We start from the raw sequence: 17,232 nt of genomic DNA on the forward strand, positions 1-17,232 counted from the left end.
TTTTTGAGGCTTTTATGAGTGCTGGAAAGAGGACAGGCATGGGCTTTAAGCATGCAATTGTCTAATTAATTTAGCTAAAGCTGAAATTAGACACTTGTAAAGGCTAGCATATTGCCTTAAATAATTGTTTCCCTTTTTTGCAGATGCTGTTGAGATATATTTTATAAAAAGCATCACTGCATATCAAACAACATTGGGCCCAGAGGATTATGAAACACTGACGACCGTTGAAGAATTTTGCAAATGGCTTGTGCAAAATGGGGAAAAACAGGTAAATGTTATCAACTCATAAATGTAATTGCTAGATTGTTTATTAGATTGGGACAGCCTTTTTCATCTCATAATTCAGAAACTGGAGCTCAGAGAAGGCTCAGGTAAAGCCAGCAGTAAAAATAGGGCTGGTGCAGCTTGCAATATTAGTAAAGAAAAAAAAGTATTTTTCTTGTATCTTGAAACATGAGGTCCTTCAAATCCTGGACACATATAATCTCTGGTCCTGTAAATTTAATATTTTAAGTCAAAATTGGCTTTTATCTTTGGATATAGCTGATAGTTTCTTTTTCTCTTGATATATTATTTCCTTCTCAGTTTCCGGTCTTCAATTCTTTATTAATCAAACTTTTGTTTTCACATTAAAAAAACAGTTATAGAAAATGCTTTTGATTGCTGACCTTTTACTTAGAAGTCCCATGAGTCTAAACTGTTACTCAAAAGCTCAAAAACTTTATGTACTGAGTTCAGCATGAAAGCAGTGAAGACCTTTATTCATCATGAGATCCCATGTGACTTTGACCTGACCAAGCCAACTTTATTCTTCCTCAGGCATGTGAGAAACAGGTGTGAATCTGACATGGTCTTGTTGGCCATGTGACAACCAGTTTAAGAGTAAGTTTCTAGGCACTTAATAAGTATGAATTTTTTTTCAAGGAATGAAGAAAAAGCTTTTTTTATTCCACATTTGAACATTTTTATAAATGATGACATTTTCTTTAGTTCTATTTTAATTGCCACTTGTAGAGGCAAAAAACCTTGTGGTGGTTTGTGACTTTTTTTTTTTTTTTTTACAGTGGCTGCAATATTTTTTGTTGGTTCCAAAGATTAATGTAAAGCCACAGATTGACCTAATATTTTAATTTAGTTTCCAAGAAAGTACTTGGCCAGAATCTCATAGCTTATCCTTGTTATGTTCTGATACAGTGAACATCTTGACTTTGTGATAAGGCACCAGTACCAATGCCTGACAGCTGTCTGCTTCTAACCAAGTGTACCAAGCTCCTAGACAGAGATGCAAAAGTGTCTTGAGTGCCAGGTGGCTCTGAATCTAAACCACAAGCAGGACTGTGGACAGGTCACCTTTACTACTAGGAAACAAGCTCCATGAGGACAAGGGTTTTGTCTGTTTTGTTCACTGCAGTGTTCCTAGTGCCTGAAACAGTAACTGGCACATAGTAGGTGCTCAATAACTATTGAGTTACTTTGCTGAATTTTATAACACATTTCCTGTGGGATAATTCCATTTTCAAAGGAGCTTTTTCTCCCAACCTCAAGCCTGAGATGAGACTCTCAGCCTGTTCTAGAGGACCATAACAGAAACTCAGATGATTTGGGAATTGTGTTCCCATGAAATATAACATTTTTTTTCAAACAGAGGTTTAATCTGCCACTGATAAAAAATAAACAGGATCCATTGGCCAGAACTGCCATCTTCCAGTAATTCCTTAAAACGATGAACACAAAGGGAAAGAGGAGAGGCATCCACTATATGTTCTCTAGACCTTTTAGAAAACATGGAGTTATTTCTTTGGCCACATCCTTGGGGATCTACAGGAAAGGTAATCTTGTATACAGTAAGGGAATGGGCATTGTTCAAAAAGCAATGCCCAGAAATGTTACCATGGCAAAATTGGAAGAGTCTACAATGTTACCCAGCTTGCTGTTGGCATTGTTATAAACAAACAAGTTAAGGGTAATCCTCTTGCCAAGAGGATTAATGTACATATTGAGCATATTAAGCACTCTAAGGGCGAGGATAAATTCCTGAAATGCATGAAAGATCAGAAAAAGAAGGAAGCCAAAGAGAAAGTTACATGGGTTCAACTGAAGAGCCAGCCTACTCTACCCAGAGAAGCACACTTTGTGAGAACCAGGAGCCTGAGCTACTGGAATCAATCCCAATGAATAGCTAGACTAAATAAGAACAACAGAGAGAAGACTCAAATAAATAAAATCAGAAATGAAAGAAGAAACATTACAACTGATGCCACAGAAATTAAAAGGATTATAAGAGACTACTGTGAACAATTACATTCCAACAACTTGGATAACCTAGAAGAAATGGGTAAATTCCTAGAAACATACAACCTGCTAAGACTGAACCATGAAGAAATAGAAAATCTGAATAGAACTTTAACTAGTAAGGAGTTCAAATGTGCCAACAAGAAAAGCCCAAGATCAAATGGCTTCACTGGTGAATTCTATGAAACATTTAAAGAAAAATTAACTCCAGTCCTCCTCAAACTCTTCCCAAGAAATTGAAGAGGAAAGAATGCTTCCAAACTCATTTCATGAGGCCAGCATTACCTCGATACCAAAGCTAGGAAAAGACTACAAGAAAAGAAAACTACAGAACAATATCCTTGATGAATATAGATGCAAAAATTTCAACAAAATACTAGCAAACTGAATTCACCAGCATATTATAATGACCACACACCATGACCAAGTGGAATTTATCCCTAGGATGCAAGAATGGTTTAACACATGAAATACAATCAATGTGATACACTACATTATCAGAATGAAGGATAAAAATCACATGATCATTGCAAGAATAGAGAAAAAATGTTTGACAAAATTCAACATCTTTTTATGATAAAAACATTCAACAAACTAGGAATAACAAAGGTCATATATGAAAAGCTCACAGGTAACATCATACTCAGTGATGAAAAATTGAAAGCATTTTTTTCTAAGATCAATAACAGGACAAGGATGCCTACTCTTGCCCACTTCTATTCAATATAGTCCTGGAAGTACTAGCCAGAGCAGTTAGGCCAGCAAAAGAAATAAAAGTCATCCAAATTGGAAAGAAAGAAGTGAATTATTTCTATTTGCAGATTATATGATCTTATATTCTTATATGTAGAAAACACTAAGGATTTCACACACACACACACTCACACACGAACTGTTAGAACTAATAAATCGCAGGATATAAAAAAATTTCAGGATACAAAATCAACATACAAAAATCTGCTGCGTTTATACACACCAACAATGAACAATCTGAAGAAGAAATTAAGAAAACACTCCCATCTACAAAAGTATCAAAAAGAATAAAATACTTAGGAATAAACTTAGCCAAGGAGGTGAAAGACTTGTACACTGAAAAAATAGGAAAATCTACTTACATGCATGTCTTCCTATTCTGAAAAATGCAAAGATAATATAGAGTCTTGAGACTCCTAAATTATTGGCAATGTTTCCTGGAAAGCAACAACTGACATCCTTTTTATGTTTGTTCTGACATGCCGTATACCAGGATGTTGATTACATGTTCAACCCAGTTCCAAAGAAATGTTCTATTTATAAATGTCAACATAGTTAACACAGGCAGAGGATGATGTGCCATTCTTGAGGGTGCCAGCAATAACTATACCTCTTCACTTCCTCTAAAGAAAACACATTGGGAAATCCAATGAGTACAAGCAATGTTGTTCTATAAATAACTTCCAATGTATACTTAATTTTTCTCTAAATCATATGCTGTATAGTAAGTAGTTAAGAGTGAGAGTTGAGCTGAAAGACAACTGGCCTGGACTTTAAAAAAAAAAAAATGCCAATATTATGAAAGGGCAGAACTGCTACAGATTAAAGAAGACTAAAGGATTGTGAAAACTAAATGCAATATGTGATTTCTTCATTGGATATTAGATTTTTAAAGTTATAAAGAACATTATTGGACAATTGGGAAATTTGAATACAGAGCATATATTAATATTATATCAATGTAAAAAATTTTGAGAGTGATAATGTTATTGTAGTTATGTAGGAAAATGTTCTTGTTCTAAGAAGATACATGCTTAAGTATTTAGGGGTAAAGTATCTTAAGCACAACTTATTTTCAACAAAAATATATATGTGTATGTATTTATATATGTATATAAAAATGTTACCTATTACATATACATATAATTTTTTAAAGAGAAAGCAAATGTGGCAAAATGATAGCCAGTTGGTGAATCTAGGTTAAAATATTATGTGTATTCATTCTATTCTTTCAGTTTTTTGCAAGGTTTGAAAAGCTCATGGAATACAACCAGCGTGCTCCTTCAGAATTACCAGGTGAATTAAAAATATGTACAATTTTTTTTATCCCCTAGGAGGCTTACAGACTGCTAAAGGCTTTATTGAAGTCTCAGGTCATCAGCTATGGTGACTGTAGTAAAAAAGTGGCTGAAACTTTTTATAACATGGGCAGGATCTGCTTTGCCAAAGGAGAGCTCCGAACGGCAATTCAGCTGCTAAGGAAGGTGAATACTGGCTGGTTTTTTACATTTGCTCCCAGGCCTGTAAGCAAAATGTGAGGGGAGATGTGTGTGTGTGTGTTTTCCCTTCCCTTCCCTCTCTCTCTCCTTCCTTTTTTTTTCTTCCTTCTCTTTTTCTTTTCTTTTTTTTTTAAAGTAAAGTGTTCTCTTTTGAAAATTCTTCACATTCTTAGATGTGCTAAGGGAGAATATGACTACAGAAACTTTTGTTGTATCTGTGCCTGGACCAGAGTTTTAGAAGAGTAATACCCTAATCCTGGAAACTTGGTATGGCAGTAGCAGAATCTTGTGAAAGCACCAAAGGTTGTGTTGGAATAAGGAACACCTTGTCTAGCCATCATTACCCTAGCACTGATTCCCCTTCCAGGGAGCTCAGACAACCCTGGAAGTTCATTGCCTAGTAGTAGGATGTGGCAAGAGATGTGACTAACAGTTGTTCAGCCAGTCAGCATACTAACAGCCCAAGCTAAAGACTAGGTAAGATCGGTAGTGATGTCTCTACATAAAACCCAAATTAGTTCAATGTCAGAGGAAAAGTTGGTAAAGATCAACTGATATTCAAGAGGGCAGAGTCAAAAGCAATCCACACATGGAAATTCCCTGGTGGTCCAGTGGTTAGGACTCTGTGATTTCACTCCAGGGGCCCCAGGTTCAGTCCCTGGTTAGGGAACTATGATCCCGCAAGCTGTGCAGTGTGGCCAAAAAAAAAAAAAAAAAAAAGCAATACACACACACACACATGTATCGGCAGGTGTGGAGATATTTTATCTCATTTCAGGTTAACTTAATGTAATAAGTATGAAAACAGTAAATAACAGAAGAAAGGGGACTTTATTTTGAAGATTCAGAGAAAAAGAAAACCTTACGAAAATAAGTTGTAAGGATCAGAATAGCTTCTTCAAGGGAAGCATAAACACATGGATGGCAGCTATGTAATGGGATTATAAACCTGTAAGGAGAGAAAACTTTAAAATGAAAGGATGACAATTTGAGGCCAAAAGATGAGATGAGATTAAAATGCTAAGGCTGAATTAAGAAGGAATTTCAGGGAAACAGGGAATTCCCTTGTGGTCCAATGGTTAGGACTCCGTGCTTTCACTGTTGGGGCCTGGGTTTGATCCCTGGTCAGGGAACTAAGGTCTCACAAGCCACGCAGCATGGCCAAAAAAACAAAAAAAAAAGAAAGAAAGAAAAAGAAAAAAAAGAAGGAATTTATTTCAGGGAAACAAGAAATTTAAAAAATTCAAATCCACATTGAAAATAGGGAAGAGCATCTTAACATGCTGTAATGATGTTGAACAATATTTTCTCAGTCTAGAATTGCAAGAGTCAGTAAAAAACAAAACAAAAATGAAACAGAAAACAGACTCCTGAGTCACACCTCAGACCATCAAATCAGATGTTCTTAGTGTCCAGACGACACTAAGTGTCCAGAATCTGCATTTTTAATACTTCTAGAGGTGTAATATCCTGTCAGTTTTAAGAAACAGTGATTTATATGACAAATTTGAAAAGCTTTCCTATAATGCAGAGGACAAGGAAGAATGTGTATAATGAGAAAGTAGCTGATGTGGAGGACAAAGTAGAGATTCAGCCAAAGAATTCTATGTTTTTCTGAAGAGGAACTATAATACTTGGAATAGAAACAGTAATCAAAGAAATCATTGGAGATAACTTTCCTGAAATGAAAAAAGACCCCAGCATATACACTGTAAGGGCTTACCATGTTCCATACAAAGTCAATGAAAGAGAGCCCCATCTGGATTTTACCAGCAATGAGTGTTTTTTTTTTTAAATTATTTAATTATTTATTTATTTTTGGCTGTGTTGGGTCTGCATTTCTGTGCGAGGGCTTTTCTCTAGTTGCGGCAAGCGGGGGCCACTTTTCATCGCGGTGCGCAGGCCTCTCACTATCGCGGCCTCTCTTGTTGCGGAGCACAGGCTCCAGACGCGCAGGCTCAGTAGTTGTGGCTCACGGGCCTAGTTGCTCCGCGGCATGTGGGATCCTCCCAGACCAGGGCTCGAACCCGTGTGCCCTGCATTGGCAGGCAGATTCTCAACCACTGCGCCACCAGGGAAGCCCAACCAGCAATGAATGTTTGATGGCATGTCTACATCCTCCATCTGGAGTAGGGATTCAACGTGAATCTTTGTTTGGATGCCAGACATTGTGTGTTTTACCTTGTTGGTGTTGGATATTTTTGTATTTCTGTAAGTGTTCTTGAACTTTGTTCTGGAAATCAGTTAAATTACTTTGTTGTGGAATTCAGCTAAATTACATTTTGGTCCTTTTAGGTCCTGCTTTTAAGATTGGTTCGATGGGAGTAGGGCTGCGTTTAGTCAAGGGCTAATTAACCCCCATTACTGAAGCAAAAGCCTCAGTACCTCTGAGTAGCCCACCCAATGCTCCATGACAATGAGTCTTTCCAGTTTGGCTGATGTGAAGAGGCCACTATACCTGGCCCTCTATAAACACAGGGCACTGTTCCCTCAAGTACCTTCAGATGATTCTTTTCTCAAGCCCTGGGCAGTTTTTACAGCTCTGTGTTAATCAGTACTCTGCTGAATACAGTTGTCCCTCGGTATCCATGGGGGATTGGTTCTAGGACTTCCCACCTGTCCCCCTCACCAACACCAAAGTCTGCAGATGCTCAAGTCCCTAGTATAAAATGTTGTAGTACGGTCGGCCCTCTGTATCTGCAGGTTCCCAGACTGAGGGCCAACTGCACTTGAAGGGGACACACTGCAGATACAGATATTCTTACTCTCTTTCTATGCAGCTGTCTCTCCTCTGTTACTCTGCCCTGAGAGTCTCCTGAGACTCTCAGCTCCATATCCTCAATTCAGGGCATCTGCTGAGCTCCACTTCCCTGCATCACAGCCTGGAGATGGTCTCAAAGCAGTAATCTGGGGCAATCATAGCGTTTATTTCACTTGCTTTCCCTCTCTCAGGGAACACTGTCCTTTGTTGCCTAATGTTCATTGTCTTGAAGATCGTTCCAAATATATTTCGTCTACTTTTTCTTTTCTGGTTGTTTCACGTGGGAGGGCAAATCTGGTGCCTATAATTCCATCTTGATTGGATAGAGAGGTCAGCAATAAAATTTACAATGGAAAACTGCCTAAGAGTAAAGTTATGTAGCATGAGAATGCAATTCAAGTTTGGGACACGTACACTGATTTCATTTATATCTACCCGTTTGATTACAGCTATTTGGAAAATCCTGGTGGAAACCACTGCGGGTTTTAGGTAGGCATGCTGTCGATTTTCAGGCCTGTTACTTTGGTTTTCCACAGCCACATATGGTAGTGGAAGCTTCAGTGAAGTGGAATGATACAGGTACAGCACTAGGGGGACAGAGCCTTTGATTCAGAGTCCTTCCTCCTTGGAAAGGAACCAGGAGGAAGAGTAGTAGAGGCATCTGAAATGTAAACCTGTGACATCTCAGTTCCACTGGTGCTCTCCTGAGTCTGGTTTATAATGAAGGTGCTTGTTATTTGATTCTCTTTAAATTGTTATGCTTCTCAACTCGCCTACAGTGTCTGATAATTCAAATCCTCATATATGGACATGAGCACTGTAAAAGCAGAGACACAAAAAACCTCCTTACCCTAATGCAGAGGTAAGTTCTGACCCTGATCATCAACCAGCTCTTCAGTGTGGATATATGGATAGCTTGGCCTCACCCAGATTCATTCATTTAGGGGTGATTCACCTGTTATTCTTGTTAGTAAGGCAAAATGCCTACCTGTACTATGGATCTGGCCAAATCCTAAACTGCAGGTACCTAGTCAATTTCTAGTAGTCTCTCAGAACCCGATGTTACAGGGGTCTGCTGCAATATTATTTAGTATTTATGTCTCTTTCAATGCTGAGCATTGTAACCAAGTCCTACAAGACTGTTTCAGCTAACAGCTTGTGGTAGATACAAATTGGGTTTATAACAAAGCAAGTGAAGGAATTCCCTGGCGGTCCAGTGGTTAGGACTCCATGCTTTCACTGGTGAGAGCCTGGGTTCCATCCCTGGTGGGGGAACTAAGATCCTACAAGCTGGGGGCGCGGCCAGAAAAAAAAGTAAGTGAATATGTTAAACTTATCTTTCTTGCTAAACACACAAAATCTAAGTCCCTAAACATAAGGCAACTTTTGGGGGGAAACAGTTGTCTCCGAAGTTAAAAATAAAAGAGCCTCTTCAGATTCTTCTTAAAAAATGTTTAGAATTTCAGCCAAAGAAGAGTGTTTTGTGTAGACCTGCCCCCTTCTTGACTCTTGGCATATCACTGCTGTTTGTTCATCTCAGAATGATATTGATCCTGAACTGTTCTCGTTTGTTGAGTGTACACTAAATCCCTAAAACTGAGCTAGATCCTACTCATAAAGTATTTAATTTTTACAAATACCCTACATGATAGTTCTCATTTGACAGAAGGGGGCCTGATGTTCTATAAAAGAACATGCCTAAATTCACTTACGTCTTGGAGGTTTGGACCCAAGCAAGTGTGGCTCTAAAGGCCATGTGCTTTCCCCTTAGAGCCCTCTGACAAAGAGGGGTGTCATTATGGCGTGAGAGTTAGGACTCTGATTGCATTTCACTGGAGGTGGCTCACAGTTAGTACTTTCTCACTACGCTGGCCGGTGGGAGGACAAGATGAGCACAGAGAATACATCAGCCCATCGTGTCCCCATCCACCTCAGTCAGAGCCACACCTACAGGAGGCCCAACAGCAGACTGTCTCCTGCTTGATCTCACCCAGGAGAGAATGTTCTCTAGCCTCTCTCAGTGATGCCCACGGTAGGAGGGTATATGGGGAACTTTGCCCTCTGCCTGCTGGTGTATATGAAAGTATGTTTTCTTAGTCAGTAACCATAACAGTATTAATAATAACGATAAGGTAGAACTTCTTCCAATCCCCTGATATTGTAACATACATATATTATTTCTGATTCATAAATAACCCTATTCTGTAGGTTGTTTTTTTTGTTTTTTTTTTTTAAGTAAGCAGTACCTTATTTTATTTTATTCATTTATTTTTGGCTGTGTTGGGTCTTTGTTTCTGTGCGAGGGCTTTCTCTAGTTGTGGCAAGCGGGGGCCACTCTTCATTGTGGTGCGCGGGCCTCTCACTATCGCGGCCTCTCTTGTTGCGGAGCACAGGCTCCAGACGCGCAGGCTCAGTAGTTGTGGCTCACAGGCCGAGTTGCTCCGCGGCATGTGGGATCTTTCCAGACCAGGGCTCGAACCCCTGTCCCCTGCATTGGCAGGCAGATTCTCAACCACTGCGCCACCAGGGAAGCCCCCGGTAGGTATTTTTATCTTACATGTTCAGGTGATGAAACTGAGACTCAGAAAGTTTGAATATCTTGTTTAAAAATCATCTAGCTGGTAAGTGTGGTAGGATTTGAACCCAGGTCTGTCATAGTTCAAAAATACACCGCCTTTCACTACATTAATAGGGATTCTGACTTTTGAGGAATTTGAGACTGCATATGGGGACACCTGATCAGCAGGCAAGTCCCCAGAACCTCGTTTTACATACGGGGGAACTGAGGACAGATATGTTCAAGTTGAATTACCCAGGAGGAGGCGGAGCTGGGATGGGAACCCAGGTCTCTAACTCCAGAATGTGCTCTCCGTGGGCAATGTAGCTTACTCTCTGACGGCAGGCTGTCCGGATTTTAAATCAGGCTCTCTGACCTAGGTGAACTTACTTAACCTCTCTCAGCACCTTTATTCATCAGTGAAATAAAAGTACCTTCCTCAAAAAGTGGATTTTCTGAGAAATAATAAGATCACATATAATACAGCACTTAGATCAGGGCCTGACAGGTCTTAAGTACTCAATAAATGTTGGCATAAGCATAATAATAAGAAGAATTATCTTTTTGAGATGCTGGAGATAATAGGTCAGAATGTTTCGATAAGAAGCTTCTATATATCACGCTATTATTATTTTATATTAAGAGTGATGGGAAAAGAGTATGTATTACTGGAGTCAGCCCTGTCATCTTAAACCTGCCTCTGCCACTTAATAAGTATATGACCTTGGAAAAATCACTTAACCTCTGAGCCTTGGTTTCTCCATCACTAAAATGCAAATAATAGCATATGACATAGAGTTGTGAGTTTTCAAGAAAATAACATATATAACATGCATAGGCCAGTGCCTGGCAGAATATGTACTCAATGAATGTTAGCAAAACACATTTCCTTCCCCCTTCTTCTGCAGTACATGCCTTTTGCTTCCAGGGTAATAGGTCAGAATATTTGAAATCCTAATTGTGATTGATCGTTGGGCAGTATTAACAATATGTTTGTATGTTTGAGAATTAGATTGAGAATTTGAATCTTTGAACATATCTAAAGTACATTTTGTACACTGAAGGTAATAATAATGAAACTAAAAGTATAAAACATATAACTTCAGACAAGAAATGCATGTGTCCTCAAAACTGGAACAAAAGTTCTACTCAGCTTGTATTTAAAAAGAGAAACTTCAGAATAGCTATAGTGAATCCATTTCCTCAGTAGCTTGAAGTTGCTTTTCCCTTGAGTTTTTTTTTTTTTACTGTTCCTGGTTCCTTGTCCATGATTTGAAAAGAATGATAGGAGGAGGAGAAATTAGGAAGCATTGGTATAACCCAGTTCAGACCCCAGGTAGTATGAGTTTCTTTTGGTTCTCGGAGGCTAATTCTTCTCTCTGTAAATGACAATGAGACCTAGACCTACCAAGAAAGCACATGTAAGGGGAAAAGAAGAGTCTTTTGAAGGACTCTGCTGTAGCAGAAGTCCAGTCAGTAAGATGTGAGCCCTGAAACAAGCTCATATCTCATTCCTCAAGAATTGCTGAGCAAAGCCATAGGCGTGGCTGCCAAAGCCCAGATGTCAAACAACACCACCACCACTAAACAAAAAACCCCACAAAAAACCCAGTACAGGAATTGTTCCTTGGCTTGAGCATCTTGCTGGAATAATCAATCCCAGATGTCCTGGAACTCTGCTAGTTTCCTGATGTGCTCTTGTGCTTTCTACCCCACCTCCTCTGGAAACCCAGTGACAACATTCACCGAACTTTCATTGCCAAGAGCCCAAATTCTTGGCTTTTGAAGCCTCTGCAAAGAAGTGAAAGCAGAACTGGCCCCATGAAATAGGAGTTGGTTTCCAAGGTTAAATGTTAGTTGCAAGGGCCTCAAATAAGATTTCAGTGTAAAGAAAAGGCACAGAAAATCTCAGATTTGGAAGTAAACTTTGAGATTGTTTAGTCTGACTTTTACCTAAGTCACAAATGGACTTCAGTTTTAATCATTTACATATCAACCTCCCTCTAAGCTCTAGAAATACTAAGATGTTTAAGATACAGTCCTTTCAAGAAAACAGACACACATGACCAGATTACAAGTTAGTCTGTAGTAAAGCTTTAATAGAAATATAAACAGAGGACAAGTAATAAATTGTAGGGCTGGAAATGTAGGTAGAGACAGTGTGTACGCAGCAGGCAGGTGGCTGGGTCTTCAAAGAAAAGTAAAACATCAACAAGTAGAAAAGCCAGAGGAGGGCATTTCAAGTAGCACAAACAACAGCATAGTGGCCTGGAGAGACTTGATATTTCTGAGGAGAAGCAAGTGGCCTTGAGTTGTTGTAGCTGGAGGTACCTGAGTAGGAACGTGCTGGAGATGAGTTTGGAAAGATAAATTGGGGTCAGATTATGGAATGTAAAACATAAATTATATAATATGGTCATTCAAAAGCATTAAGTAGAGCTTTGAAGACTCATGGAAAAATATCCCAGATATATTGTTAGAGGTAAAAACACACACACAAATAGATATTAGTATTATATATAGTATAACCCATAAATATATGTAACTATATAATTAAGGAGGGTAACAGTAATCTCTGGGGTATGGAATTATGGAGGACTTTCAACTTGTGTTGAAATAATGTATATTATTTGACTTTTTTTTTAAACAACAAATATGTATTATACCTCTGATAATAAAAAAGAATAAAATTTTAAAAAGAGTATCACATACATGTCAAATATTGAGACAATATAATGTAGTGTTAAGGGAATGGACTAGAGCCAGATGCCTGAGTTACAATCAGTTTATTTATTAGCTGGGTGAGCTTGCCACAAGTCACTTTATTTCTCAGTTTTCTCACCTATAAAATGGGGATAATAATACCTACTTCATAAATGAGTTAATGAGTGAATGTAAGTACAACTCCTCAGAAAGATGCCTGACACATAATATGTGCTAATTAGAGGTGATGATGATAATGATGACTAATAAGCAGCCATACAGGCAAACAGGAAATCATCCCTGACATTAGAGTGAGCTGTACTGGTAGAACAGATTTTTAAGATTACTGTTTGTCCAGTACCTGTTTAAACACCTCCTCAAATCAGGAACTCACTCATTACCTGTCCAGGTGGCCCTTTCCATTACTGGACAGTTCTAACTGTTAGAATACAGTAGTCAAGGTCATGGACTTTAGAGTCAGACAGATCTGTGTCTGAATCCAGGCCCCTCTACTTTCTGTGTGCCATAGGGCAAGTTATCCTAAGCCTCAGTTTTCTCTAATGAGGATTAGAATAGCATCTATAATATGGAGAGATAATAAAGAGTAAATGAGATTATTCACATAAAGCACTTCACATGGTGTTTGGTATATGGTGACTGCTCTATAAGTATTAGCTAGTGTTGCAGCTGTAGCCCGTCACCCAGACTTACCGGAAGTGTGACGGCACGGAGCATGAGCTTCATCTTTGTCCTTGTTAGACACCTCTAGGACAGCTGCATGCAGAAAACTTATTTTGGTATAACTTTTGATAGGTCTTAAGCTGTAGGAGACAATAGAAGGAGCAAGGAAAACCATCCTTTTCTCTTTATAGGAGGGGGAAGAGGGAAGGTGCCTCAATGCCCATTAACCTATTAGTGATCTACTGTCTTCTTGGTCATGTGAACAAAAATAGCCTTTTCTGGGCTGAGGGGATGGGGAGAGAAAGCCAAAGAAAAGCAGGGTGGAAAAGGAGGATTTGGGGTGATTATTTCCAGAGAGAACTGCAGTTAAGTAGGAGAACAGGTGATACACTCAGTAAATTTTGTGTCAGCCAAACCAGTCTTGGACAAGACCTTAGTGATGAAATTTATGACCCATAAACTAGATTGTTTCCAGGCTGCTGCATTCATGTTCTTTCCTATCACTAGTAAATATTCTAACACTGCCTCTACAAAATTAAAAGTGAAAATATTTGCCAAACCTTGGTGTATGAGTGGGTGGGGAGCAAAATCTGCTCTAATATCCAGGTGCCAAGGGGCAGTGGCTTTTCCAAATCAGGATTCTAGGAATGGCTGGCAACACCGGGGCAGATAGAGAAGTGAACATTTAGGAGCATTTAGCTCCCCCCGCCCAGGGTCTCCCTGAAGGGGAACAGAGGCTGCTAAGCCACAAAGAGCCAGCTCAGGGTGCCTGGTCTCTAGCAGAGCACTGGGGGAACTCTACAATCAACAGCCACTCCGCCATGCCCGCAAAAACAGATTGACAGGAGGTATAGCATGGAATAGGGCAAGGAGAACAAGTGTATTTTACCTCCTGGGCCCACGTTGTTTCCTGGAGTGATGCCTGAAGTTCCAGAGCAAAAGGCTGGGTTTGGTGGAGCTTGGTTTATTATTGTCTGTCATGGGGCATGGGTGGGGGAAGAGCTACACTTCTGCCACAAATTTGCTATTCATGCCCAGTGAAAGAGCGGTATACCTTGAGTCAAGGCGCCTTGTGTGTGAGTCCCAACTCTGCTATGAAATAGCAATGTAACCTTAAGTTGCTTAAACATTCTGAGCCTCACTTTCCTCAACAGTCCTTCAACAGATTTATCTGGTGAGCTCCTACTAAGTGCCAAGTGCAGTTAGAGCTGCAGGTGGTAATAAAATAAAATAAGATAGATAAAACACGGCCATTACTCTTAAGGAGACAACAATCTAGTGCAAGAGACAAACATGAAAAATAATGAAAATGTGAAATATAGATTCTCTAGTAGAAGTCTCAGTGCACTAAGAGCAGCAAGGAGAGACAGTCTAAGAAGGCTGGAGAAGACTTCATAGAGAGGGTTACATTTGAGTTGTTTCTTGAAGGGCGAGTAACAGTTCATCCAGAAGGAGGAGAGAAGACATTACATGAAGAAGGTACTCTATATGCAAAAGCACAGAGGCATGACAGAGGGCAGTGTATGAAAGGATGGTAAGTTCTTCAAGGCAGCTGTACCGGGCAGCACTTCCTAAAGGGTATTTCAATGTTGATTCCAAGGGATGGAGGAAGAACGGCTCTGTGAAAGAACTCAGTTTAGGAGGAAACCAAACTGAATTAAACAAAGTGACACAGGTTTACTTCCTGAAGGACTTCTCAGAACTTTTGACATACTAAACTTCCCTACTGGCATGTTGGGAACAAATTAATTTTTAAAAAGCCACTGTATTTATATTTACCTGAATTCTTTTTAAAATGGTCAGTGATTTAAATTTTGGCAAATAAAACCTTATTTAGAGCCATAGAGAATATATCTTAGGTCTGGTTTTATTTAAAGCAAAAGGTATGTAGAGCACTGTTTGAACTGAGGGTACAAGAATACTTGTGGAGTTTGGTAAAGGATTTGGGCCCCACTTTAGGACATAAGTTCTTTCTGAACAATGACTATCTCACCAATGAACTATTTTATCTGATCATAGAAACATGACTTCAACACATCCCTATGAACTAATTTTTCTTTATGATTCATGGTGGTTAAGAGCTCTAGCTCTGGAGACAGACAAGCCTGCTCAAATCCCAGAACCACCACTTTCTGGCTGTGTGTAATCCTGGTTTTCTCATCCATAGGATGGGGATGAGAATAGTACCTATCTCTTGGTGATGCTGCAAAACTGAGATAATGTATGTAAAGTGGTTATCATGTAATAAATAAGTTGTTTTCATATTAACTGAAACCTGGGCTGTGACTTCATTACCTTCTAGCTACACCATTGGCAATGAAGGAAAATGAGATAGGGGCTACTAACTGTGAAAAGCTACCACTACGCTGGTGTGGAAAACATTTTGCTGGTTAATATCTCAAAAGTGACCTAGCGCTTAGCCCCTGGAAACATAATATCATAGACGAGGCAGTCCGATATAATTACTTATATGCAAAGACGATGATATGGAAGTCAGTGTTCTTTCAGTAACCAAAGATTTCAGGCAAGGGGAATTGTGCCACCTTGTGGTGGGAGAGCATTAGGCCCAAGGCTGATTTCTAGTTGCTGTGCCTAGCAGAGATCCCTCTCTGATCTTTGCCGACCCTTGATTTTATGAGACCCCTGGGCAATTGACTTAACTGGTGCCTATTTCTTCTTCAAATTTGGAATCACAGTATCTCTTGGTTTACTGACAAGGAAGTTAAAGTGCCAGATAGCTTTCTGTATTTTATATGGTCCAGTAGTAGAGAATGAATCAGTCTTCAGTGTGACGACTTGCATGTAAAAAAACCTCAAGTTGCTCATAAAATTTTGTAGCTCATATTTCTGTGGAAGAAAATTTTTTTTTTTTTTCGAACAGGGGCTATGCAAACCACACTTGTTGCAGGCTTGTGGTCTAAATAGGAGGTAACTGAAGAACACTTAATAGAAACCGGGTTTCTGGATCAGTCTTTTGGACCAGATTATTTCTAACTCTTGCCCAACTTCTCCAGTATTAAGAAAACGGAGTATGGAAATCTTAATGGCTGGAAATGGGGATGAAAGATCCTCTTTTTAGCATTTAAGCACCTCTGGGCTGTAAATCTCTGTGCGCAGGAGAAGAAATCACCTGAAAATCATGAACACTATAAAAGGCCCTACATTACATAAAAATTTTCAGCTGTGATTAAAAGCAATCCATGTATCCTAGATATCCTTGACCTGCCATCTGAATCAAGCAAAAGGTTCCCTGTTCTTTAGGGAGAAGACCCAAGACTCTAGTACCATTTTGGAGGCCTATTAGCAGAGTCAGCATTTTAGGGGGATGGTCACATGGTGAAATAATTGCCTCAGAGTGAGGTCAGCCTTCTAGGTCAATAAGGCAGTGATTGGTGCTAGCAGGAGGGAGAGAAGGCAAGAACCAAGAAAAATGCACAAATGGTTTTCTCCTTTGCTCTAGGTCTTCCGTAAACAGTAAAGAGAAAACCTCTACACAAGATAGCCAACAATAAAGCCAACCTTAATAACAAAAATTCTGGACCACAAAATATATTTACCAACACTGATAGCAGTGGCAAATCAAAAGCAGAACAAAGGACTCTGGAAAAAAAAAGGTCCACTTAGCAGCATTACAGGTAAAGTACCCAAGAACCATTAGATACCAGGATCCTGTAACTTGGGAGAAGAAATCTTTAGACACATGCTTTAAGTTAGTTTTTCATGTTACTAGGACTCATATTACCTTCCATTTCCCTTTTTCTAACTACTTTCATTCTTTTCAGTTCTTTTTAAGAAAATCCTGCAATACCTAAGTATTATAGTTTATTGGCAAACATTTAAATATACTATTTGTAAGAATTTTTAGCCATAACCTGTTTGAGGTCATTAAAACTGCTTTGTGAGGAAATGTTTGATCTTCTGAAACACTGGCCTGATCTGGTTTACTGAAGTCAGGAAGGCCATTTTGATTCTTATAAATGAAA

At 39.2% G+C, this 17,232-nt stretch overlaps 1 protein-coding gene across 12 annotated transcripts in view; it reads left to right on the forward strand.

Moving 5' to 3' along the window:
* Positions 1-17,232, forward strand: part of TTC23L (tetratricopeptide repeat domain 23 like) — a 69,620-nt gene that overhangs the window by 39,508 nt on the left and 12,880 nt on the right. For 3 of the 12 annotated variants that reach the window (XR_009502289.1, XR_009502288.1, XR_009502287.1), the window contains exons 7-9: positions 144-271; positions 4,383-4,532; positions 16,710-16,884. Coding sequence is in view for 9 of the 12 variants with exons in the window: in XM_059916209.1 (XP_059772192.1) it covers positions 144-271; positions 4,383-4,532; positions 16,710-16,727 (296 nt within the window). In the remaining 3 variants the exon portion in view is untranslated. Of the gene's footprint in view, positions 1-143; positions 272-4,283; positions 4,345-4,382; positions 4,533-7,757; positions 15,524-16,709; positions 17,062-17,232 lie in introns of those variants that run through there. The other 9 variants (XM_059916215.1, XM_059916214.1, XM_059916210.1 and 6 more) reach the window with 5 other exon arrangements.

The sequence above is a fragment of the Balaenoptera ricei genome, chromosome 3, assembly GCF_028023285.1.
Source record: "Balaenoptera ricei isolate mBalRic1 chromosome 3, mBalRic1.hap2, whole genome shotgun sequence".
NCBI classification, from domain to species: domain Eukaryota; kingdom Metazoa; phylum Chordata; class Mammalia; order Artiodactyla; family Balaenopteridae; genus Balaenoptera; species Balaenoptera ricei.